The sequence below is a fragment of the Pyxicephalus adspersus genome, chromosome 12 (assembly GCF_032062135.1).
Source record: "Pyxicephalus adspersus chromosome 12, UCB_Pads_2.0, whole genome shotgun sequence".
Taxonomy (NCBI): Eukaryota; Metazoa; Chordata; class Amphibia; order Anura; family Pyxicephalidae; genus Pyxicephalus; species Pyxicephalus adspersus.
This window is the reverse complement of record NC_092869.1, coordinates 31,434,917-31,462,333: the sequence shown is the minus strand read 5'-3', so window position 1 is coordinate 31,462,333 and position 27,417 is coordinate 31,434,917. Positions and strand designations below refer to the sequence as shown.

At 37.5% G+C, this 27,417-nt stretch overlaps 1 protein-coding gene across 1 annotated transcript in view; it reads left to right on the top strand.

Annotated features, from left to right (window-relative positions):
* Positions 1-15,885, top strand: part of C12H14orf39 (chromosome 12 C14orf39 homolog) — a 30,776-nt gene extending 14,891 nt beyond the window's left edge. The window contains exons 8-16 of the mRNA XM_072427654.1: positions 644-777; positions 895-959; positions 2,502-2,572; positions 2,645-2,697; positions 9,811-9,875; positions 10,658-10,839; positions 10,961-11,093; positions 11,718-11,772; positions 14,540-15,885. Of these exons, the coding sequence (XP_072283755.1) occupies positions 644-777; positions 895-959; positions 2,502-2,572; positions 2,645-2,697; positions 9,811-9,875; positions 10,658-10,839; positions 10,961-11,093; positions 11,718-11,772; positions 14,540-14,736 (955 nt within the window). The 3' untranslated portion in view covers positions 14,737-15,885. The remainder of the gene's footprint in view (positions 1-643; positions 778-894; positions 960-2,501; positions 2,573-2,644; positions 2,698-9,810; positions 9,876-10,657; positions 10,840-10,960; positions 11,094-11,717; positions 11,773-14,539) is intronic.
* Positions 15,886-27,417: the final 11,532 nt, after the last annotated feature.

Genomic DNA, 27,417 nt, shown 5'->3' with positions numbered 1-27,417 from the left:
TTCAGTCTTCACCCGGTGTGTGCAGTGACAATCTCAGGGTTTTCCCGGTGAAGTAGGTGCATGCGTTGGTACGGGCGGGAGGAGGGGCAGGAAATTCAAATCATTTTGTATTGGATTGAAATCTTTAATATATATATATATATATATAATTGTATTATATAAATAATATATAAGGTAGTGTACAGTTACATTACATTATACACTATTTTGGTTTTTTAAAGATTTTTTTTTTTATAATGTTTTATATGTTTTTTTTTAAAGTTTATTATATTTATTAAATTTTGGACATATTTCAGTGAGTTATGCCTAAGGATTATAGCCTACAATCTAAAATAAATTTCCATGCAAAAAATGTAACGCTTTTTGCATGGAAGTACGGAAAAAATTAGAACACTCAGCGTTCGCGTCCCTCGGCAATTCCTAATGACGTTACTGCGTGTGCCTGTCGACCATATATAAAATATTGTAGTTGAAAACGGGTGTTACATTATGTGCAGTTGCCACAAATTTAATTCTGGGTTTAGCTTAAGGGCCAGTTTAAGTCTCTAACCAACATGAGTGAACTGTAATAATATAAAACCTTTACGATTAAAGGTTTAACTTTCAGTCTTCTTTGTTTTGAAAGAAAAAACATCGATGAAAGAATTTTCAGTGAAGGAAGAACAGACCTGACCCAATCAAATGAAAAACATTTACAACTGCTGCATCTTCCAGATTTTCCTCGACATGGTCAACCGTCAACAGAAATTCAATTAGCAACACAGCCAAATGAGTCAGGTAGGTTTTATTCCTCATCATGAGTACATGACGGTGTCATTTTCCACATATGGTATACTTTTGCCTTGTACAATTGTACAATTATTTAACATAAATTTTACTGGATTTTCTAAGCAGGTGGAGTTGAGAAAGAAAGCAGTAACATTTTAAGTCAAGATGAATCTATGGAAGACAACAATCAGGTAACGTAAATATTGTTCGGAAGTATATAACATAAATGTGTTTATAAAAAAGGCTTTTCTATGAAAAGTATATATTATAAAACTTATATTATTAGGTAATGTCAGAAAACTACTGTATTTGAAACAGGAGTGCACAAAATCATTGATAGAAGTAGGAAAAAGTAAAGGTATAAAAATGTATAAGGATAGTATAGTGTAAAGGTAGTACCTGTTTATTACCTCTGTCCTGGTGTCCCTTGTCAACAGAATTGAGGAGAATAGATTCAAAACTTTTAGTTTCCACTAGTACATAAATAGAGGATAAACCTTCGGAAGGGGACAGATGTCTAGGAGGGCATTTTCTTTAATTGTGTAAAGATTTCCCTTTCACTTGTGTCTACAGAACTGGAAGTAAAGAAAAATCACCATAGTTGAATACAAAAAATAAAATTTAAATGACTGGAGGGTGTAGTTATTCCCTTCTGTATAGTGTCAAACTGTTTATAGAAGAAAACACAGTTTTAACATTGAATATACTTTTAGCAATGCACAGTCACTGGAACTCTTTCATTTTATGCAGGTTAATTGCCAATGTATCTGCCACATTGTAGTTTTTGCAGGCACCCTGTAGACGGTGGGCCTTCTTGGTCCCTTTCTGCACAGGCTATGTGCAGCACAGTCATGATGTCATTACTACAAGGGTGGGGCACACAAAGTTCTTTAAAACTTTATTGTGACTGGTAAAGAATATATTTGAATTGGAGTTTTTAGCCAAAAGGTTGGCTTTAATTTTACTTTAAACTTCTAACTTAACTTATAACATGATATCCAGTGGTATACAAGGTAAAGTTCCAGAATTAGATATTTTGGGCTCAGAGGTCAAGCACATATGTTATTGCTTTCCCTGTACCAATGGATGTGTAGTCATTACTCATGGAATCATGCACAACTGGATACATGAATAGGAATCATTCTTTTTATCCTCGTATTATTACATTGTGCCAACATATTATGCAGTATTTTACACAATCTCTAGTCATGTCAGTAACTGTCCTTCAGAGAAGCTCACAATTTAATGTAAGTACAATTGATAAAGTTTTAGGCCCATCGTGGGAGGAAGACAATGAAATTACCAGCATGCTTTTGGAATGTGGGAAGAAATCAGGATGCCCAGAGGAAACCTACACAATGGGGAGAATACTCAAACCTCATACAGATAGTGTCATGGTGACCCTATTGCTGCAAAACCGACCCAATAAACATCATGCAAAAATACAGAAATGCAAAACAATTGACAGTGTACTTTCAGTGGTGAAGAATAGCACATGTACTATACAAATTTAAGTTTACATAATTCAGTACATAATTACATAATTCAGTACATAAGTCAGTACATAATTACTTTTATATATACCCTTGCCAAAAAAACAGCAAACAAAACATTGTTTCCATTTTCTCTAATGTTTAAGTTGATAGTTGAGTGCTGCTTTTGGAATGTATGTATTTTGATATGACATATTAACATAAGGTCTAAAGCTGTACATTCTGCATTATTTTCTATAGGAACCAATAATTAATGATGAAAATGAAAAAAGTAAATTTCCAGCAGGAAGGTTGCACCATCGACCATTAAGGTACTAGAAGTAAAGATTGAGAATTAGATGCATACATAACATTTTTTTCAAATACTCTCCCCTTTTTTTTAGGTTGATTCTTCCACAAAAACAAATTCCTCAGAAGATTGGCATTAGGGAAACAGGTTAACATTTATTATCTTTTGAACAGGGTTTCTAAAATTTTCTTGTTTTTTATTTAAAGTTTTTTTGTGTTGATATAGTAAAATTCATAAATAGCTGTGGACAAGGGGAACTTCACAATGTGTGAGGACTTACTGTAGAACTGCTCTAAGAAGCTTTTGGTAGACCACTTGCCTTGTAATGCTTTCAAGCAGCTCTGCAAATTTCAAAACATTTTATATGGTAGTCATTGGGAAACTTACATTCCACTGGTGACCGACTCTCTAGAAACATGAATGAAGGCCATTTGACTCCAGTGAACTCATTGTCATGTTTAGGAACTAGTTGGAGATGATCTGAGCTTTCTGGCAAGATGCATTATTCTGCCGAAAGTAGCCATCAGAAGATGGGTATGCTGCAATCATAAAGGTATGCTGTGGCATTTAAAAAAACAAGATTTGTGTGTATAGGGGACTTGGCGTTCAAAGAAATTATCCCCCACACTAATACACCACCACCAGTCTGAACTGTTGATACCAGGCTAGATGAATCCATGCTTTTATGTTGTTGATACCAAATAAAAAACAGGCAATAATATTCCTATCTTGCTTTGTCCTAATTTGGTGAGCCCATGCAAAGTATACCTGGTGTGTTCTCCTGCTTCAAGGGTCAACCTGTTGTGTATTTAAAGAAAATTTTCTGCATACCTTTGTTGTAATGAGCAGTTTGATTTACTTTTGCCTTTCTATCAGCTTAAACTAGTATAGAGATTATCTTCTAAACTCTGGCGCCAACAAGGCATTTTCGGTCCAGAGAACTGCCACCCACTGGATCTTTTCCCTTTTTTAGACCATTCTGTATTAACTGTAGATATGGTTGTGTATGAAAATCCCAGAAGATCAGCAGTTTCTGAAATACCAGACCAGCCCATCTGGCACCAACAACCATGCCATGTTCAAAGACACTTAAATGATCTTCTTCATTCTGATGCTTGGTTTGAACTTCAGCAGGTTGTCTTGACAATATCTACATCCCCAGATGTATTGTGTTTCTGCCATGTGATTGGCTGATTAGATATTTGTGTGAACAAGCAGTTGAACAGGTGTATCTAATAAATAGGTGTTGGATGAGTGTAAAGTGTTAAAAGATGAATTTACCGTACCAAAAGATATACCCCTAAAGTAATGAGGAAATAGATAGTAAATCATATAGTAGATAACATGAATACATTTGTTTTGGGGAGAACGGGTTGGAGTAAAAAAAAAAATAGCCATTTTGGTGTGTTTGTCTTTATTAGAAAATTTTACTGACCTTTTGTTATGATGACAAGTTTCCATTGCTTTTAGACAATGATTACTAGGAAAACAATTAAGGCAAAACTACCTATTAAAGGCAAAAGAGTAATAGAACACTAGGACTGGGAAACAAAATAATTCCCTACTCTATCCACAAGTAAACAAACTTTGTGCTAAACATTCACTATAAAACTGAAAACTTTATTTTAAGGCTTGTATATATTTTGACACAGGTGGGAGTCTTGCTGTATTATTTAGCATTTTATTATGGTTTTCTTGGTATGCAATCTTGATCTCAGTTGCTGTACTACATTATATAAAAATGACACCTAAAATACCTATTGCAAGCCACAGACCAGCAATCACAATCAGAAAAAACTTTCCTACGGGTCCATTTTATGAAAAGACCCCCATGAACAGATTTTCTTTGATATTAAAGACATCTTGTTGGGATTTTACCTGAGGTGGTGGACACATACTGTATATACTTTGGACTGTTGTTCTGTCTGTGGGCTTATTGATGGTAATTGCTGGTAGGTGTTAACAGTGGTTTGCATTAGGTATGGTGGATGTTTGTTTTTATTTTTTTGTATCTAAAGATTGCTCCACCATATCTGTCTCACATGTGTGCTTATACTCATGACCAGCTAGTGTTTTATTTCTTTATGTCCCTCTGGCTTAGACCATTTACAAAACAGCATAAGGAAAGTTATGGAGTTACAAGAATGAAGCTGTGTATAGGATTCTAGGATAGTTCTCTTTGTATCCTTCTTTATAATCCAATCGTATTAGCATATTGTATTGTGCATCTATATAGCACAGTTTTGGCTTATAACATCATTCTGCTGCACAGGCTGGGAGTTGATGCCACTTCAAGCTTTTCCCAAGCATCTGAACTTGGCAGCAGAGTAGTTACTATAGCAACTTCTATACAGCCAGTTTTTAAGCACTGCCTACAGAGAAGGGGAAGAGGCAGAGAATGACTAAGCGAGCAGAGAGACAGAAGGAAAGGGCAAATAGACATAATAAGCAGGAAAAAGGGAACCGGAGTCTGTGATGGCTGATATGGAAGCAGATAGGCTACAGAAAAGGTCAAAAAGGCAAATAGAGACATATATATAGAGGAGAACTGCACTGAAGACAGAGAAATGAGAGATACATTGATGGTAGAGAGTGAGACCGAAAGAGACCTTTATAATAAAGAGGTAGACTAATGGGTGGATGCAGGACCATAGGTGTGAAAGAAGTGTAGAAGGCAGAATAAAAGCCAGTAAAATAGCAGGAAAATGATTAAAAAAGCTAGGCATAACAAACAAGATCAATCAGACATACAAAGAAATGTGGTAAATGTACTAGGAAGGGGAGAAAGAAAAAAAGTTACACAATGACAGACTTTACCCAACTTGATAAAAGGGACACTTCCAGCTCAAGACAACAAAGGGTCAGAAAAGCTTTAATAAAAATGTTTGTAATTAAGAATAGGAAAGGGGAGCAGTGGCATGTTGTGGAAAAATGCCCCTATTTTATTATTTAATCCAGTTGTAGGATGTACAGTTCTTCAGAGATGCTGTGTCATTTCGTCAGAATAAAATACAATAAAGCAAACAATTATTGCTAAACCCCAGAGTCATTCCATGTAACAGTTAGCCAACATATAAGCAGCTAGGTTTTAGAAGTAATATTCACAGAGCTGAATTTTATTGTTGGATTTTTCACAGAGCTTGTTATAGAACAGGTACACCTAAATTAGTTGCCAGAATATAGAACAGGTACACCTAAAGCACAGTTGCCAGATTATAGGGTTCCCATATTTAAACATTTACATCTAGACAAAAATGACAGTTTAATTGAATAATCTTGGATGCTCCTTTGACTAACCAAGCTTTGGCTGTGGCATTTATAGAAATGTTTCATAGGCTGACAGTTCCTTGGTATTTATTATGGTACTTATTGGTTTAATGACATTTAGATTTGTGTCTGTGTATGTATATATATATATATATATATTATCCTTTATTTATAGTTTTGGCAAGTAACACACACAAATCAAAAATAAACAGAAGAAGAGAAAAAAGAAGGCTCTTTTTGAGGTACCAGGTTAAGTGATTATTAAATAGATTACCATTTTATTATATCAAAATTAATAAAACCTCATAAAATAAAAGTTAACCAGTACAAAAAATTTATAAAAAACATTTAGGAAGCTTGTAACGAAATAGAAAATCCCACTTGTTGATGAGGTTTAGTTTGATGAGGTGTTACAGTAAGTTTTGGTCCCGACGCAATTTACCCACAGGGGGCTTCATCAGGGGATTTGCAAACAACACCACTGGGACTATAGGAAACCGCATGAGCATTGAATTAAAGATAATCGATACTAAATATAATCATATTAAACATACTTCATAATGGTCAATACATAATACATAGTTAAAAATCCACTGTAGGTTGCACTACTCAGTGAACACAATTCAAAGGATATTGATTATTTGTTCGGAGATATGTTGTAGCCGTAGGAATTTAGATTTCCAAATGAAAGAAATAAAAAGGGGCTTACAGTATCAAATCAAGTAAAGTTCTATAAATTGATAATTCATCAATTTGATAATGATATATATTAGTACTTAGATAAAAATCGCCTCTAAGATTAATTTAAGTGTATTATTGTATTGGTAAAGATACAGGCTACCCCTGAAGATCTGCTAAAGGAATGTGGTTTATCAGAGCAAATAACGACCCATAAAAAATTTAAATAAATCTAGGAAAGAGAAAGATATGTAATTAAAAAAAAAATTAAAAGGTATGACAAGTGGTTCGTACTTAAAGAGAGAGATTAATTGGAAAACAGAATGTCTTTATTGAAAAAAGGGGTAATGGGGAATGTTCATGGCTTACCAATTGTTTTAATCATTGTAAATTGTCTCCTGGGTATTACTGCCTAGTATAGCAACCAGGGTGCACGTTAGTTATTCTGGATCAAGAAAAAAACATATCACATTAATTGGTAGTAATAAAATGAGGATATGTATGAAGGAAAGTAAATTCAATATAGAAGGGTAATGACATGTTTCACGGCACTTACAGATAAGCTGAAATGCAGAATGCACCCTTAAAACAAATGTTGGTGATTAGACCCCAGAATTAGTCTTTTCTGAAAGAAAAGAGAAGCAGATGGGAGTAAGTAGGGAAATAGAAAGGGAAATACAAATAAAATAAATAAATAAATGAGTTGACCAAAGGTAGCTTAGCCACCTGGCCGTTAAGCCCGAGCATGTTGGGGGTAAAAACTTTTGCAATTATGGTTAACCCCGAGTTTTTCTCACCAGGTGGTTAAATGTAAACAAATGTTATATTGCAATCGGATTGTCATACATGGCCCCTGATTCATCAATGAAATCCGCGCTCGCTGGAAGCGATTGTGTGTTTCAAACTTTTTTTTTATATTTATGATATCTACTAGACCCTTGTTCGGACATATTTCTGTAACTTACAGGTCTAAAATGTAAAAAAAAAAATTTCATGAAAAACAGTGTAACGCTTTTGGTACAGAAATCTAGACATCAGTGTAACTAACGCCCAGGAGGTTAAAAAGCAACAGGTGGAAAATAATAAATGATAAATATTAAAAGGAAGATTTGAACCAACTTACTTTGGATGATTGAGTAGAAAGAGGCAGCCTGTCAGCAGCAATCCACACACAGGAGTGGCGCTGCCCACAAGGCACCCTAATAAACAGAGTGAATGTGATCAACTGTTTGACAAGGGCGCATGTGTGATATTCACTTGCGCATGCGCAGTATTTAGAATGAAGCCAAACACTTCCTGCTTGGACAGGAAGTGACTCACAGGAGTTACGAATGGCGATATGTCACTTCTGCCCTTTGTATGGTGGAAGGCTATTGAAAAAAGAATAACTCCTCCTGTGAGGACACGGGAGGAGGGGAAGGAATTTACCCCTGCATGAGTTAACCCGGCATTTAATGGGAGAAATTCTCCCTGTTGCCTGGCTGGGTGACCAATAATCACTTGGTGACCTAAACAAAGGAGCAGTTTACCACAGACATGACGCCTTTATAAACAGATTGAAAATCACGTTCACTCTGTTTATTAGGGCGACTTGTGGACAGCACCACTCCTGTGTGTGTGGATGGCTGCTGACAGGCTGCCTCTTTCTACTCAATCCTCTAAAGTACAAGTTAACCAGGGTAAATAATTGAGTGTGGATCTTCCTCTTAACTAAGAGGTATCGCCCCTCAGGGTCCACCTTCAAAGTGACTAGCGTCCAAGGGAGAGATTTATCAATCAATATACTGACACCTTTGGACTTTGAGTCGGGATGGGCCATGGTATGCTGTCTAAAAACGATGGTTTTTAAGTGATGGTATCTTATCGTGACGGAAATGCGTTTCCTGTATAAACACTATTTGACATTTTAGACGATTAAGGGAATTCAATACCACTGAGTGCTTAGTTGGGGAATCTTGAGACCATTAGCTTCCTCACGCTGCCATCTCGTAGCCACCCCCCGTTACAAACCTTCTAAATATGTTTTTATATATCTTCTGTACTAGTTAACTTTTATCCTATGTGGTTTTATTATGTTTGATATAATAGTAATATGTATAGTGATATAAATAGTAATTCTTTTAATATTCATATAACCCGGTCCCTTAAAAACAGTCTTCTTTTTTCTCTTTTTTTCTTTTCTTCTGTTTTATTTTGATTTGTGTCTATGGTTAAGGCCTGGCACCATTGAGATCTCTTCAGAGATCTTGTAAACTCATATTCTCCAAGTGCATCTCCCTCTGTTTTTCCAAGTACAACACACAACTATATTTATCTATAAGAAAAAAACAAAAAATAAGGTATAGAGGGGAACAGTGGAGGTGAGTAAGGAAGACAAGTGGAGGGAGGGGTACTGGAAAAAATGCAAAGGTAACAGTGCAATCATACATGGTAAAAAATTGATAAGGTGCCATGGCATTTCAGCCTGATATCATAGTACAACTCAACATTTGGTAACATAAAACATATATAGGAGGTTTAACAAGCACACATGATCATATACATCACAACTATCTAAAGAGTAACAGGAGCTAAGAAAAATGTTTAGGGATAAATATGATATACACAATATCATTGGTTACCAGTTCATTGATTTTTTTATATATTTTTAGATCAATATGTACTTAATTTCCACAAAGATGGAACCTATTTAACTAATTATGCATAAAAGTTGGTTATAAATAAGCTGAATTGTAAACTATTTACAATATTACGCTCTACTTCCACTTATTATAGATATTTTGGTATGTCGGTGTACTCCAGCGTTACTAGCCAAGACATCATGGGTTACAATTTAACATCACTGGTGATGTAATCCTTGCATGCAGACTACTATTTTAAACCTCTATATTAGCCTAAAAATATTTGCTTGGGAAGAATGAGCTAACAGCATAGAATGATTGGTCAAAGCCCAGTTCATAAGTTTTAGTTTGACTTACTGCCTGCTAGTTACCTAAAAAGGGTTTCATTCCCTCAGTTAAATGCATCTTCTTCTCACTGTCCAAAATTTTTTATACAAAAAGTGAATTGTGTTAAAAACGATTAAAAAAAAGGTAGTTACTAGAACATAACGCATCCATTATCCGTGTTTAACCTCAAAACAGAGTAAAAATAATTATTAATTACCATAATTGGTAAGCATAATTCAAAGTATGAAATTTGGTTATTAACCATATTTTTTAAATCCATTTGCATTATGAAAGCGTATTAATATATATGTATAGCTATTGTATTAACAGTACAATGTTGCTCTTAAATATTTGTTTTTATTACCAGAAAATAGAAAGGAACAGATGGCTACAATAACAGAAGCATCTAAAGATTCAGGTTACTGTTCCCAGGTAAAGTGTAATAGTAGCTTATATCATTGGTGCCTAACCAGGGGGTTTATGGGTCATTAGCTGCTTTTATTTATTTTTTGTGTGGCCCTCAAACCAAAGCAACTAGTAGTTCACTGTATTCCCACAAATGCATATTCAGATTTTATAGGCACCAAATGTGGAACAGCAAGATCGCCCCTAAATTTCTTTGCAGCCCTGCAATAAGTGACCTTTGGCACAAGAATGTCTTGGGTATGCTGCCTCTCCTTTCTCTGTACTGCCAATTACCTTTTCTCTTTGTATGTATTTATTTTTGTCTGACATTTTGTAATGGCAAATTAGGGATTTTTTAAGGGTAGCAAAATGTAAAAAGATTCATTTGTAAATGAGTTGCAATAGCTACAAATTCTAGCAGGTCTTGTACAGCATTCTTGCAGTCTCAGTCTAGTGCCAAAACACTACACCACTGCTCAACTGTGTATATTAAACACTAGTGAAAAAAAACAAATCCAAAGTTGGGTAAAGATTACATATAGTTCATCACATGTAGTTTTTAAGCTTTTTTAAAAAAAACACGCTTCACATCTGCACTTATGGAAGTCAAATCGTAGCTGGTCCTGGTCATTCAAAAAAAGTTAAAAATCCTGGTCAAATACTGGCCAGAGGTGCTAAGGATCAGCACTGGAGGCAAAGTGATAATAAAATAATTATACTGAATGAAGCAGTGTATTGAAAAATTGTGGAGAAAAAAATAAGATTGCTGTTGGAAAATTTGGTTGATGATAATTCATTTAAATATTTAGGCTGAACATGGAAGTTTTGAGGAAACTGAAGATCAATCTAATGGAAAAGTTTTTGCATTACCAAAGGTTCCATCTTTTGCTGTACCAGAAATCCCTTCTCCTGCAACAGCCGCATCAGTCAAGAAAGTTCACTTCAACAATGGCAAGAAAAGACAGAATTTTATAAAATCTTCAAAAGAATCGTATGTATTTAATTTGAAAAATATAGATGAAATCATAAATACTGAGATTTATTGCTGATATTTTTTCTACAAAGTACTTTTGCACTCTGAATTGTTTTGTGTTTATCATTTTTGTTTGTAGGTTTACAGGCTCAATGGAGCAAAATGAACAATCACCCTATTTTAACTTGTTTAAAACCTCCACACCCAAGACACCCAACTTTGGTACTTTTGAATCTCCATCTCCATTTAAATCAATTAAATTTCCAGATCAGGTAAATCCCCATGTATTTAGTAAACATAATAAATCCAGTGATTATTGTTCAGTTGCATTCAGAGTTAATTTACAGTTTTGGATAGACTTGGGAAAAGTAAATACAACCTGCTGTTAGTTGAGCAGATTTCATTTTGCTTTCTGTTCAAGTGAGAGCAGGACAAGAAAAAATGGTAAAAGTTTTCATTAAAAGAGAAAACACAGTCAGTAAAAAAAACTGAACAAAGATCTGACATTTTCTCACTTTGAAAAGTTTTATCGTCAACTGTTACCCTATTGAAAAGATTTTGTTTACCAACAAGAAATTATGGAATCCTTTCTGATAGGGGTATTAGAGTGCAGTGAAAACTTGACAGGAGTTCCCTTCTCTATGTTAGTATTTGGCTTTAAGGCTAAAATGTGCTGCTTTTCAAAGAATGTTGAATATTGCTAATATTTCTTCTTTTTTAACAGTATTTTTTTGCATTTAACTATTCTTTCTATAGAAAAGTCTGTATGCATTATGCCTTTATTTAAAAGTTTGATAAATAGGTAACAATTTTGTCTTACTTATTTGGTGTATAATAGGTATTTCAATTTATATAATTTTAGTAAGTTATGGTTTGCCATTATTCTTTATACTCAGGGTGGAAGCTATTCATCTGTGGACATGAGTACATCATCACCTGTGAAAGATTTTGGTTAGTATAAAATATTTTTAAAATATTATTGCCATGATTTTAGTGCCCCATTACTCGCTATCACTTGCAAACAGACAAAGGTTGCAGCACAGCACATTGGTGAGTTGTGATGTACTGAGTTGTCAAAAATTCTACCTGCACTTTTTTTGGTGTGTTAGCCTGTTCAAATGAATTGGTTACTTCAACACTTTCAGCTTAGTGGAGGGAATAGGCCTCTTTGGATGGTAAATCTCCACAGTAGGGCACAGACAGAAAAAAACAGCAGTGACTGTAGGTATTCCATACTGTAGTCAAAAGTAGAAAAAAGTTTCAGACACACCCTTAGTATCCACCCTAAAGTTTTGTGAACCCGCCTTTTTGTCAGTGAATCCAAGCTCAGATTGCGAAGTACTATTCAGGTTATTTGTGGATAAAGTCAAGGGTGAGTAATAGCATTTCTGTCTTTCGAGGCAGTGGTTGCCAACCAGTGGTTGTGCGCAAGAAAATTTTGGTGGTCCGCGGCTCTGGCTGGTGGGCCCCCCATCAAGGTCAGAAGAATGACCCCACTAGGGGGGCCGCACTGACCACAGCCGTGGACAATTTCTCCTGTACAGATTGTAGGCTCAGGGCAGTGGGCCTACTCTCCCATTGCCAGGTCAGACCTGCGATGGGAAAGTGGGCGGGTTCTGGCATCATGACAGCACTCTGGGGGAAGTTTCTTCCCCTTTGAGTGACACATGACTCCCTGCGCATGAGCTGCTCCGTGCCTATAAGTTTAGTGGTCTGTAGGTCCAAAAAAGTTGGCGACCACTGCTCCAATGCATTTATGAGGGAAGTATAGAAATACTTGTGAGAATGTATTTTCAAAGCTAAAGGCCAAAAATATCCTTCAGTGGGGCTCCTTTTACAGTACGCTGTACTGTAAAATGCTTACCATTGTCTGGGGGAACTTGCAAAATCAGATTTGTTCTCTCCTACTCTCATTCATTTTCCAAATTGCTAGTGACCCTTCAGACTCATTTAAACAGGAACAAGTAGGAAAAAAGCCAGTATATAAAATGTACATATTTGACTGCACCTATGTACATATATAATTAAACATTGTACATAGAAATAAGGTTTTAAAAACATTATTTGTATAGTTTGCGGCTAAATAATCTTGTTCATATAAATATATATAGATTTTATTACCAAAGACCTTTTATTTTACATGTAATTTACAATGACCTTAAGCTTACAAAGTAATGGTTTTGAGTTCAAAATTTTCCAAGACAACAGACTTAGTCAAAAATAAATTGTTGCTAGTATAATAAGGAGCACAATAGAGATCAAGATTAGTATGTTTTCATCTCCAAACATATTTACAAATATTTAACTTGACTTTTGCTCATAATAATGTTTTTGGACAGTTTTATAGACGAAAAGCGTAGTTAACAGTCAAGTTTTTATGCATCAAGGGAGTGAGAAAAAGTTAGCCAACCTGTTTCAATGATGTCATTAAGGCTACAAGTAACATTTTAAACTTTCATCAGAATTGTACGCTAGGTATCCATGATATAAATGTACCGTGTTTCCCCGAAAATAAGACCTACCCCGAAAGTAAGACCTAGCACTATTTTGTAAACCTGCCCTAATATAAGACCTACCCCGAAAATAAGACCTAGCACTATTTTGTAAACCTGCCCTAATATAAGACCTACCCCGAAAATAAGACCTAGAAGAAAAAGAAAATAAAAGCATACATACCGGTAAATTAAAAAAGTACTCACCGAGACAGCTCCAGATATCTGATCCTGCGTGTGTGTACTTTATGCTGGCTGCAGCGTGTGTGTCTTTGATGCTGGCTGCAGGGCGTGTCTATTCCTGAGCCAAACTGAAAGTAAAAAGCCTGCACTGAACAAGGAAGCAAGCTGCTGATCCCTGCCCTAACGGAGATCCCTGCACTTAATTACGGGTAAGTGATCAGAAGGGGACAATGGAGTCAATGGAATAGAGTGATCAGAAGGGGACAATCATTTCATAGTAATCAGAAGGGGACAATCATTTCATAGTGATCAGAAGGGGACAATCATTTCATAGTGATCAGAAGGGGACAATCATTGCATAGAGTGATCAGAAGGGGACAGTCAATGGCATAGAGTGATCAGAAGGGGATAATCAATGGCATAGAGTGATCAGAAGGGGACAATCAATGGAACATGAGTGATCATGAGTGACTTTCAACAATAAATGTGTACTGTAGTCTTCTTCATGGAAAAATAAGACATCCCCTGAAAATAAGACCTAGTGTGTTTTTGGGAGCCAAAAAAAAAAAAAAGACTGTCTTATTTTCGGGGAAACACGGTAGCACAGTGAAAAGGTCATGTAAAATGTAATGAAAGGTTTACTGTGAGAAAACAAGAAATATAAATGGGGCTGTCTATATATAGCTAAATTTAGCTCTATAAATACTATAAAAAAAAGATGTGAGAAAAAAGTATTTTTTATATATATATATATATATATATATATATATATATATATATACAGAAAAAAGGAGGACTCATGATACATTTTAGAGAGTATTATTACTGTTTATAATACGATATATAAAGATATAGAGAAATTAAATAACCGTTAAAAAAAGTGTGAAAAGTATTCCGGATATCGACAGTCATATCAATATGTAGAAATTCAAAGTTTAAAAGTACTTGTATGTGTGTTTTTACAGTCCACAGTTATTGGTCTATGTTTTTCACAGTAAGTGTGTATGTTTAGATACTGTTTATAAATGTATTATGTTTTTCAGAAAGTATATTTGGTGGTATGGAAGGGGAAGACAACTTTGCATTTTCATTTACATCAAAACCCTTACAGACTTCAGATGAGGACAGAGATAACTTTGGGTTTAAACTGCCATTTGGACAAGATATGAGGCCCTCCAAAGACTTTTCAATGAAGGAGTCTGGAGAATCACAAAGTAAAATGAAATTTACATTCTTTTAGATTTTTTTGTTGTGGTTTAGGTTAAAGGCATTCATTAGGGTGGCTTCTGAATCCATAGCAATTGTTCTAATGTATCATTCAATGAACTCCAAATGATCTTAGAAATGTCTCAAACTGAAGTAATTGGACAAAAGCAAATTGATACAGGCCCAAGATCTTGAAGATCAGTTCCCCCAGCTAGGGGCGTTCAACTACTTTTGATGTGGTTGCTTCTCTGCAGGGGCTCAGTACCCAGCTAGCCAAACTTTTGATTTATTAAAGCATATGTTACCTGAACTAATTTTAGATTCCATTTAACATTTATGGTTAAAGTTTACTTTGCTGAGTTCTTATGAGCAAAACTACACTAAAACCCCCCACCTAATTTGCATTTTTACTTCATGATAACAGTTGTAGCTTGCTTTTGGTTTTCATGCTCTCTACCCATTATCCTCCTTGCTGGCTTTTCCTGTACAGTCTGTTCTTACAGGCTTTTACCTGGTTGTCTTCCAAGGCCAGTAGTGAAGAGATATTTGTCCAAATAACAATAAAAGTGATCAAAAGAGGATGAAAATAATGCACTGACTATTAGTAGGATGCATCTATTCTACTGAGGTAAGTAAGCAGCTCAGAGAAGTGGGTTTTAGTGTAGTTTCACTTGGAAATGCTAAGAAGAATGGTCTAAAAGTTAATGACAAACTTACTGAGTTCAAGGGCCTTAAAACTGTATTCTTGGTTTTCCATGAATAAGTTAATAAAACATATTCATGTCAGATGTGAGAATTACAGATTAGTTATCTATATTATAATAAAATGATCAGCTTATCCTGAGTTTCTATTGGTTTACTTAAACACATATATTGTGTTGAACACATATATCTACACATTATTTGGCCTAATAGCCAATAGTTTTATAGTTCAGTAATCTACAGCAATTGGATGGTAATATTTTGGAGTTTTACTACTGTAAAATGCGGATAATTGGTTTACAGTTGGATATTAATAGTAGAATCACATAATTGTCCTTAGTTTTTTTATTTTATAAAGGTCAATTTTACCTATTCTTTAAATATATCATAATAAAGTTTACAGTAATAAACACACTTGCTTATATTTTACTTATTTTCAACTTGTATTTAAAAAAAATTCCCAAGAAGCAACTAAGGTTACAATAAAATTGTACCTTTAGCTTTACCTATAACTATGGTGTTTATAGTTATGTTTTATATATATATATATATATATATATATGGTATTTGTAGGCCACTGTTTTTCTCAACCAGGGTTTCCCCGGTGGTTGCTAGGGGTTCCTTGAGTAATGAGCAGTTTGTGCCTCTCAGGTCAGTTACCACTAACACCAATTAGCTTTTTTGTGTCAATCATTTTTATTGTTTGTTTTTTTCTGGTATAAACAACAATAAATACAAAAATACAAGAATTCACAATACAAATGAAAACAATCCAAAGGAGTACATCTGAGAACTTATGCTAGACAGCATTATACATACAAATGATTATCTAAGAGGGAGCCTGCCCTCATTAACATATAGGCTGCCTGTACACCTCCATGCAAACCCCAAAAATCCTCCATAAACAGTAAGGTCTAGGTGTACCTGTAACCTGAGAGAACATTGTATCCTTTTGGAATAAACTTCCTGATAACAGTGAGGACAGGCGAAAGGGAAAACAAACATTAACTAAACCAACAGGGCAGCCCAGGACACGGGAGGGAGAAGGAGAACGGAACACAGGGATAGGGGCAATGATACGGCCCTGAAGGCCCATGAAAACTTCGTTTTATGTTCACAAATAAATCTGTCAGGTATGTCTGAATTTGATGGGATTCTTTAAACCAGTCCCAAGCGGCCCAGGTTAATTTGAATTGCTCATATTGGCCATCATTCTCTGCGACCATTAATTCCATATGTCGAATTTTCTGTAGCTCAGAGACACAACCTTTTATGGAAGGGGCTGTCATCTGTGTCCAGTGTCATGGAATAAGGGCCCTAACAGCTGTGAGAATGTGGTGAAGCACTCCTTTTTGGTGGTTTTGATCGACCCGGGAACCATAGACAGTAGGGTTACCTTGGGAGTATTAGGGACGTCAGACCCCGTACAAACATTAAATAATTGAATTACCGTTTCCCAAAAACTAAAAATCACCGGGCATTCCCACCAGATATGGATCATGAAACCCCTTTGGAAAAGGCAGCGCCAGCATCTATCACACATGGTGGGAGAGATATGATGCAGGTCCTCAGGGCAGTAATACCATCTAGACAAGATCTTAAAATTAGTCTCCTGAGCTTTGCATGTCAGGGCTAAATTGTGAGTAAGAGTAAAGGATTTCTCTCAGTCGTCCCCCAATAAAGAACTGCCTAAATCCCTTTCCCAGTATCTAGTGTACACAGGGGTGCCAGAATCTGTTTCTTGTGTCAGTATATTATATAGCAGTGATATGACATGGGGCGGCTTAGCATCAGAGACCTGTCAACCCCCTGTTTAGCAACGGCATGCTGGCAAAAGAAGATACAAAGGGCTGTAATTGCTTGTATAACAACCACGATAACATCCTACTCTGAGTAGGTATAGTGAGGAATGCCAAGGGGGGGATTTGCCTATTGTGCAGTAAATTCCTTAATTGGCAGTCAACAGAGAGGTCCCATGCCAGAAACTGTGATTTACCCATTGCTGGAGGGAAAGCCGGGTTGTCGAATAATGGAGTCATAGGGCCAGGGCATGTGGAGAGTTTTCCCATTCGGATATGAGTGTCCCTTTTATGTAGTAGGTCAGGGGTAAGGCCGGGTATAGGGGTGTTTGGTTGTAGAGGGGTAAGTTCCACCCAGGGTATGGACCTGAGATCAATCGGGGACAGTAAATTCTCCAAGCTTATCCACTCTACTGTGAAACCAGTCTACCAAGCACATCAAAACAGAAGTGCGGTAGTAAGATACAATATCAGGAGCCCCCACTCCGCCCTTGTTCTTGGGTTTAGTTAAGGTGTGAAACAAGGCCACTGCTAGATGTTCCATGACCAGCGCATATAGGAGTGGTGATAAGGGGCATCCTTGTCTAGTGCCGTTCAAAATTTGGAAAGAGTCTGACAATGATCCATTCACCCGTACTCTGGAGCTTGGTGAGGAGTATAACGCTGCAATTCTAGAAACCATGCTGGGACCCAGCTCCACTTGTCCTAGTGTTGCCTACATGAAGGGCCAACTGACCCTGTCAAAAGCCTTTTGGGCATCAACTGACAGCACACACAAGGGGGTCTTTGTAGTTTGTGCGTATTGGTTTAACAGGATAGTTTTATTGGTGTTATCCCTGGTCTCTCTCCCATGTATAAACTCAACCTGATCCTTGTGAATTAAGAAAGGCATATATTGCGGTATCCTATTGGCTATCATCTTAGAAAAAAATTTCATGTCAACATTAATTAGGGAAATAGGCCTTTAGTTTGACCAAAGCTTTTGGTCCTTTCCTGGTTTTGGTAGGACAGTAACGTGATCCTCTAGACTTTGTGGTGGGAAGGGTGTATCAGTCGAAATAAAAGAGAACACTCTGGTTAGAAAGAGGACAATGTTGGGAGCATAAAACTTATAAACCCCCAGTGTAAACCCATCTAGGCCCGGAAATTTGCCGGCTGGAGTAGATTTGATAGCCTCGGAGACCTCTTCCTCGGTGAATGGGGATTCTAATTGGGTAACTGCCTCTGGGTCCAATTCTGGGAGGGCTGTCTTTTCTGTGTACTGTTGGAGGGAGGGGGCAAATGATTGGGGTGGATTTGATATAAATCATGGTACAAGAAAAGTCCTTATGAAAAGTCTGCAGGAAATAGAGGACATTTCTCCCTTTGTTGTGCGAATAGAGGGAACATATGTAGCCAACATCCGCCGGTGTAGCCCTCTTGCTAACAGTTTCCCACATTTGTCACCATATTGATAGATTTTTTTTTCGGAAGCGGTCCCGGTGGCAGTAATGCGTTAGGTGATAAAGTTCGAGGAGACGGGTTCTGGCAGCGGTCAACTCCTAAAATGCATCAGGGGACATGGTTTGTTTGTGTAAATGTTCTAAGGACCTAATCTTATCGTTCAAGGAGTTTATCTCCTGTGCTCTAATCTTTTTAAAACAAGTCTAGCCCCTTGTTTTAATAAAATTCCCCGAATACCACTTTCATAGCCTGCCATTGTAATGAGGTGAGATCAGAGGAGTGGTCCCTGATAAAATTAGTGATTGTGTCTAGGACAATCTTTGTACAAATCTCATCTTTAAACAGCAAATCGTTACATTTCCATGCCCAGGTCTTAGGGCCTGCTTGTGGCATATGAAGAGTTAGCGTGACTGAGGAGTGATCGGACCAAGGGCAGGAATCTATGGAGGCAGTGGGGTGCCAGTCCAGTATGGAGTGGCTCTCCAATATATAGTCAATTCAGGAGTACATGCGGTGTGGATTAGAATAAAAGGTGTCATCCTTAGTTGTCCAACACGTCCTGTAATTTAAAGCGTAAGGAATTTAACTTCGAACAGGAAATGGGCGTTTTCCCAGGAGAGGTATCTGATCTAGGACAAAATTAAAATCTCCCCCAACTACCACCGAAGCTATTGTAAACTTCTTATCCAAAATGGAGGCTTTAATAAACAAATATCTGCCCTGAAAATCAGATAAGGTATCTAGTATCGAAATTGTTACATTTTTATTTGTACGTGTGCCTTATGCTAAGTGTAGAGGAGCTTTGAACGCTTATTGGGTCTAATAATGCCCTTAACATTAAGGGTGCAAATTTTCAGGGGTTGGGCCTATTATGTTTGAGAAGACATTAATGTCGCAGGCTTTGAGGCTGGTATAAAATGTAGGTGGGGGGAAGGTGTGAGAACGGGGACAACAACGAACCCATACCAGTAGGGGGTTTGGGGGAAATAGAGTGAGTGAGGGAGTAGGGTGGGGTATATGGTACGGTTAAAGGGTCACCAGATGGGCGAGAGAGGCCAAGCTCTCACCTGTGGAGTAAAAATCCAAAGTGGGATCAAAAGCAATCCCGAACTTCTGTCTAAGACAGAAAACCTATGTGAGGAAAGTGTTGGTGTATTGTGGGAAATAAACTGATACTGCCAGGGGACACCCACAAGTATACATCCGTGGGGTCTACCATTAGATTGAATAACACTTTAAATAATCATTACTTTCAACATTATATTAACACTACATTGCGCTGGGAGGATAGCCAGTTAGAATCTATAGCCCACCATCCTGTTGATAATCATAGCTGAGCCTTACGAAGCTGCACTGTGGAAGGGATTAAAACCCATCTCAGAATACGAGAAGGGAAAGTAGGCCATTAATATCCCAATCCCACAACATCACATAACTCAAAATACGTTTAACCCCCACTCAAGAGGAATGCTTGGTGTGGTATTTCTCACCACAGATGTCCCAGGCCTGACCTTACCCAGAGAATCCGGATGACACAGGTGACATATAAAATTGTTAAACGGGGAAATCGGGGAGAAACACCATCAGAGCATGTAAAATAAACAAATGTTAAAACATCAATCACGTATAGCTACCCAACCACGTGCATCCCACAAATGTAGGTGGAGCTGTCTCTGTTTTTAATCATCGTGCCTGCAGCCGGTGTATGATAATCAGTTGAAAATGGCCAAACCAGGGGAACGAGAACAATACCGGGTATGTCCGCTAAAATGTGTCCAATGTTTAGTGATCCGCTGCAGGTATAATCCAGTTGAAGAGGGAAGAGAGAGAAAACAACAAAACAATGGGTTCCTAAAAACTGCTTCCACAGGACAATGTAATTCCAATGTAAGGAGGAGCCTTCAGGAGATAACCACCTAAATGCTTGGGAGAACTCAAAGATGGCAGAATCCCGTGCGCTGTGCGTGGGAGTTCATGGTAGAGTTTCAGTTCCTTTCTTGTACAATGGAGTAGAAGAAAAACAAGGTGGGGGAGACAAGGGACAAAACAGAAATATTTTGTTAGCAGATGGTGGATCAGGAGCTGTAATCAATCAGCCAAGAAAAGACTACTGATGTCGCGATGGAGTGGCAGCCAGCGTTGAGGTGTGACCCGAGGGTTGAACCTGGGGATCGCTTGCAGGTGGAGAGGGAACAGGGGGAGAACTTTGCTGTAGGTGAGTGGTCTCAGTAGCGAGGGGGTTATGATTCAGTATGGTCATCGCTGAAGGCCAGTCCGGCAAAGTAATAGGAGAATAGAAGATGAAAATCCTGAAGGAGTCAAGGAAGATCCGCCGGGGAGCAGAAAATGTGGTTTCTGCTGCCTCTTTGGATGACCAGGTGGAACGGGTAGCCCCAAGGGTACGGTATATTCCTTTCCTTTATCTCATTAAGTAATGGTTTAAGAGCTCTGCGGAGGTTCAGAGTAAAAATTAAGATGGATCCGGCAGAAGTTGAAGGCATGCGCCTGCGTATACAATGCAAATACAATTCAGCCTCTTCAGCTTTCCTCATGATGTCTTGGTTCTGTAAAAATGCACCCTGCAGATGACATTCCTTGGGCGTTGATGGTCTTTACTGCGCGGGCCGATGGTTCTATGCATCCAGGTCAATTTCAAGATCCATGTCAGGGGGCATCCCTAGAAGTGAGGCAAAGATAGAACAAGCCGCTGTGGGGAGCTCTGCGTTTGGTACTGACTCCGGAAGGCCCCTGATGCAAAAATTATTATGCCGGTTACGATTCTATGCATCATAGTGGAGCAGAAAGAGCGTGTTAAGTTGTGCCTTGTTCCAGAATCGCACTGTGGGTGGATAGCTCAGCACATGTAGCTTGTAAAGAGAGGGTAGTGTTGGTAACTTGATGCAATGGCCTCTGCATGGCTTGAAATTCAGGTTTGCAACTTGCCTCCAGTTCACCTAGTTCATACTGGATTTCAAATCATACCTAGTATTGAATTCTCTAAGATGGGCTTTCTAATCCCAATTGTCCTCAATATCTGATGGGGATGCCCTGGAGATGAGGGAATCATCCATGCTGCAAAAAATGTGAGGGGTCCCTATTGGAGAGCCTTGTGTTTCCTGCTGCAGGAAAAATATGGTATCCTCAGAGGCTAGGGGGGTAAGGGCTGTCCCCCTGGTCTACTGCTCACAAATCCACTGCCCGCGAGCCCGCTGTGGAAGCCGCTACCACAGTATTTACTTGAGGCTTTGCGGCCTGGTACCTTGTGGCGCAGGTGCCAGCTGAGAAGAAGCCTGCCAGCCCCGATGCTGCTCTTCCGCTCCCTGCTGTTTTGTTCTTCTGAGTCCCCTTTTCTTTAGGACCCATCCATGCTGAAATTGAAAGCACTTAACGTGCTTACCAGTTGTTTCTCTCCTTGGGCAGCTCGGAGCTCTCAAGTCACGCTTCCTAGGCCACAATCAGCCGGCCACACTCCCCACCAATTAGCTTTTTTAGCTATCCTGTAGGGGTGATATTCTTCCCAGTGGTAATGTACTGAGCTGTGGATATAATTATTATAGCAGCTGTAGGGGAAGGCTGGTAAAGACAAAGACTGTGACATCCTATAGAATGTGTGCAATCCGAGTATAAACTGTTTGAAAAGTTTTACTATTTTGTATCTTTTATTTTATAGAATACTCTAATCTTATGCTAATGTACTTTTAGATCATCCTGCCCTGGGATATTTAAAGTTCACTTGAGGATCAGTCTTTGAACAGAGCCTGCACAATGTCTGTGTCTGTGTTTGTAGGTTATGAAGATGCATAAATTAAATAATAACTAATGAATGTTTAATCAACCATCAGTTTCCTAATATTTTTCTGTAATTTTGATGAATTAGTCTCTTTTTAGTGTCTTGCCCACCACATGGGCTGTATATGCACACTACATACATCTGGCTGTTTATGGACTTACAGTAAATTTTTAAACCTATGTCAGGGATGTGATCCCTCATCTTGTAACAACAGTGACAAAACTAATTTTTTAATGTGCTTAGGCATTGCTGAAAAAAAATAATTCTTAAATGCTACTTACAGTAACAGATTGAAATGTGTAGACTTACTGTATTAGAAATTGTAATCTCTCCACTACATGGTTGATTGCACGGTAGCACGAATTAGTTAATCCTCTTCGGCCAATGAAATAAAATAAGGATTAGTTTTTCATTTACTGCTACTGAGTAGGTCATTAAAACCTCATAGACACTAATGAGTCTGAACAGGTGATTTGGTTCCCCTTTAGAGCAACAAGATATCATAGTGAGAGCTGTATCTTTATTCACTAGGTCAGCTGCAAAAAGATAATGAATGTAACCACTCCTGTGTGTAAAATCTTGCAAAAGGGGAAAAATCAACAAATTGGTCATAAAAAAACCAAACAAATTTCAAACCCTAAATGTCTTTTACTCCCCAGTAAAGTTTCATTAGCCTGGATCCATGCCTTGGAGATGAGACAGCTCATTTAGAAACCTTTGTCCTCCCCATATTAAAAGGTTGAATTCAATATCTCAAAAGCATACAAGTCACATAAGCCACAAGAAACCAAGCTGATGTTCTTGGAATATAGGCCGTGATTAGCAGCTCTGCTTGAAGACTAAAAGCTTTATGTACTAATTCTTCTCCGGAAAGCTAAAACTGACATTTTAACTCTTTGGCAAATCAAGGAGCCTTTTTTTGTTTGTGTGGCATATAAAAATAAAGTACACCGAACCAAGAAAAGCCCATTCTCCAAAAGAGCAGCGCCTAAAAAAGAAGCTATACGCTGTTCGCAAATAAGGAAGTGCAAATACTGGGATTTATTAGTACAATAAGCCTTCAGGAAGTAGCAGGGTATAAAATTATGCTTCCAGCTTCCACAACCTCCACTTCACAAATGTGCATTTTAGTACCCTCCATAAAGCAAGCTGTGTCACTTTTTGTGAAACGCACTCCAACACAATAAACAGTAAACCACAATGCTCAAATTATTGTTTGCATTGAGTTTTCAGCTAATTGTGAACTTTAGAAATCATAAAAAGAAATAAATACATGTGTTTACATATGTATTTCTATCTATTTAGTCTCCAGATCTACATAACACTGTCACACAGCACAGTCCCGCCTGGTAAGGGGGGGAGACTGATGTTTCTCAGCTGCAGTTTCAATTTCACTTACAGGTCCTCCCCCTAACGTCATCCCATGATTGGACAGTGAAAGCAGCATGCTGATGAGCTTATCTCTATGTTACTATACCCTCTTCTAAGATCAGCATGTTCCCTGAAAACACATCCTATTGTCGCCTTGTGTTGCCTCTCCCTCTCTGAACACTGCTGTACAGGAAACTAGAGGCAGGAATCATGCCATATTCATATGCTTTACACTACTTGCGTTAAAACATACATTTAGAGCTCTATTATTGATTTACAAAACAGTGGAGGAGGCATCAAAGCACATCCTAAAATTAACTTTAAAATTGGCCTTCAAGGAAACATTTATAGATAAAGTGCAGATAAGAAATATTAAAAAGAAACAATGAGTTAAAAGATTAATCACTTTTACATTAGGAAACAAACATACAAAGTAAACCATATAGTAATCAGGATATTAGTTGAAAAGGCCTACAATAGTGCAGCGGTTTGGATTAGTTGAATATGTTGTCCCTGCACCCTGCAATTAGTGATTAACAGTACCAAAATTTTGATTTCTACGCGTTTCATAGTACAAGTCACCACTTCTTCAGAAAGAAGGAGGTAATTAGTAGATTGAACTGCCAGTGTGTGGAAACACCAAACAAAGGTACAAAACATTGTGGGTACTATACAGCAGACAATACCTAGAAATGGCCAAGAAAAGTGCCAAAGAAATGGCACCAAAAAAAACCTAATGATGATAAACTGAGTGGGCCAATAAATGTAAGGGCCAAATGGTGTATCAGTTTGAGGCTGATGAAGAAATCTGCATAAGAGGACATTGGGGAACCAGTGAAATGTCAGGAGGACTGGTCACTAATCACTGGTTCCCCACCGCCCTACTTTGGTTACTGTGTGTAGAAAGAAGAATACACTTTCCGATTTGAAGGTAAGTCACCCTATCACAATGGTATATCATATATACACATGTTTTATATTCCAGTTTGAAAAAAGGGCCTAAATTAATAAGATATTATAGATGACAGGTACACTATATAAAAATGGACAAGGTATGTGGTAATGTAATTTAACTGATTTAAACTTCTATTTTTTACTGTAAATCCAATTTTTCTAACTAATACCCTAAACATATATTATAAACTGATTTATTTTACATTTGCATATTAATGGGATATATAGCACATATATAGCACATTGTCATTATCATACCATTGGCACATTGCGATATGGTTCTCCATATGTGTTATCTGTCATTGGTTTGTTACCTTGTTTGTCAGTTACTATGATGATTTTGACAAGGGATTGCTGGTAGCATAGTAAATTCTTCCAGGGCTTCAAAACTAGTTACAGTGTTTGTTCATAACATTATATGAGCAGTGACAGCTACTGGCCAATCCACTATCAGGCTTGATTTGTAAAGCACAGATTCCTAATATCTAATAAAACAAATATTTATTCCAGGCTGCTAACATAGGAAACAGGATTTTTTTAATAGAAGTAGATAAATATTAGTCTATTGACACAGTTTTGATACAGACATACAGTCATGAGAAAAATAATGTACTCCACTTCTTTTAATTCTATAGTTTTGCATATCAGAAAATGTCTGGTCCTTAGCAGATATGTCTAGGAGGGTAAATAGCAGCAATCAACTGCAAATCAAATGCACTTGATTAACTGATCATCAGCAAGTGTGACCACCTCTATAAAAGCAGAAGCTATGACAGTTTGCAGGTCTTGACCACTCAGGTGTATGATAACACATCAGCATCAGCAATGATCTTAGAGAAGCAAATGTTGCTGCCCATCCAAGGTTAAAAGACCATTTGCAAACAACCTGAAGGCCAACAGGAGTTGACATTGCAGCAAATTCACTCCAAGATCAGACTGTGCAAAGCTCAGAAAAATTGCAAAAAAAAAAAACCCAGGAGCTCTACAGGCCTCAGTTAGCATTAAAAAATGTTAAACGTTTGCACACCACAAGACTTTGCACAGATGAGACCAAAGTGACGATGTTTGGCAATAACACATAGCGCCACCTTTGGCTAAAACCAAACACAGCATTTCAGCACCTCATACCAATTGTCAAGCAGGGCGGTGAAGGGGTGATGATTTGAGCTTGTTTTTCAGCTACCAGACTTGCGCACCTTGCAGTCACTGAGCTGACCATGAACTTCTTTTTGGGTTAAATTGCAACAGATTAGTAATAACAAACACATAAGAAAATCGACAACAGAATGGCTGAAAAAGAAAAAAATTAGAGTGTTGGAATGGCCCAGCCCAGACCTCAAACCCAGTGACAGGGCCTTAAGGTGGATTTCTCATTACATTATATAAAAGGAAGGCAAACCTTTTTATATATTTACAAATGTTTTTTTGTTTTTTTGGGGAGGACCCATCCCTATCCATCCACACACCGTCATGGTTGTAAAGACTGAAGATAGGTACCTTTTTTTTTTTTTTTTTTTTTTTTTAGTTTCAGGAAATATTGTCACCCAAATTCACACATGCACTGTATGAGATCGGGACATCGAGGCATGGAGAAGACATAAGAAGAAGAAAAACTGGACCGTAAAGAAAATAGCCGGGAAGCCGCTGGACCTACTAGATTTGGATTGCAGAGTGATTGACATCTCTTCAAAAGTTAAGGTAAGTGTTATTTTTTTGGATAGTTCTGCTTTATGAAAGCTGTGTGTAAACAAATTCCCACAAACCTTAATGAACTGAAGCAATGGTGTAAAGAAGACTGGAGCAAAATTCCTCAACAATATTGTGAAATACTGCTGGTCATAAAGAAAATGATGACTTCAAGTTATTGCTGCTAAAAATGGTTCTACAATCTATTGAATCATGGGGTGTAACTTTCACACATGACTTCCACATTTTGCTTTATTGTTGTTAAAAAAAATATTTAAACTGTGAATTCTACTGTATGGTGTTTCACACCCGAGGTTAGAATTAAATATCTACAGGATCAGGTAAGGACCAGATGACTTTTTTTGTGTCTTGATACATAAATCTTTAGACTTTAAAGAGGGTATGGCTCATTTTCTGATAAATGTATACTCAAATGTTAACATAAATCTGTGCTTGTAGTCCTTCTGGGGTTCTTTGTGTATGCCCAGCCAACACTTTTATTTTGTATGGGGTTGAGGGTTATTTTGTACTGTCTGTTGTTTTACCGCTATCTGCTGTCTTTTACCTATTGCCCTGGTGACAAGGCTTTCTCCACATCTAAATTGAGCAAAGACTGCTGCATGGCTACAACCAGCAATATAAAGTAAGCAGAAGTACTAGCTTTTATAAGAATATGCTTGCATTTATCAATCAGTACTTGAAGAGGTCCCGTTGGGAGTGCACATTCTCATGCACTGAGCCTTTTGAAATTAAATCTCAAATATTAACCTCACTAAGGGCTTATAGGAAGGCTCGGATGACATTAATTTACTTTAATAAAACAAAACTGGTTGAATTTTGTTTTCATCCTAATTACCAAGGGATGTTGGAAATTTTTCCCCTGCTCATGATTGGGTATGCAAGTTTGATATAGCTTTAATTTATTTACTAAGCTGAATAAATATATTAGGGGACATATTCTAAGTGAACA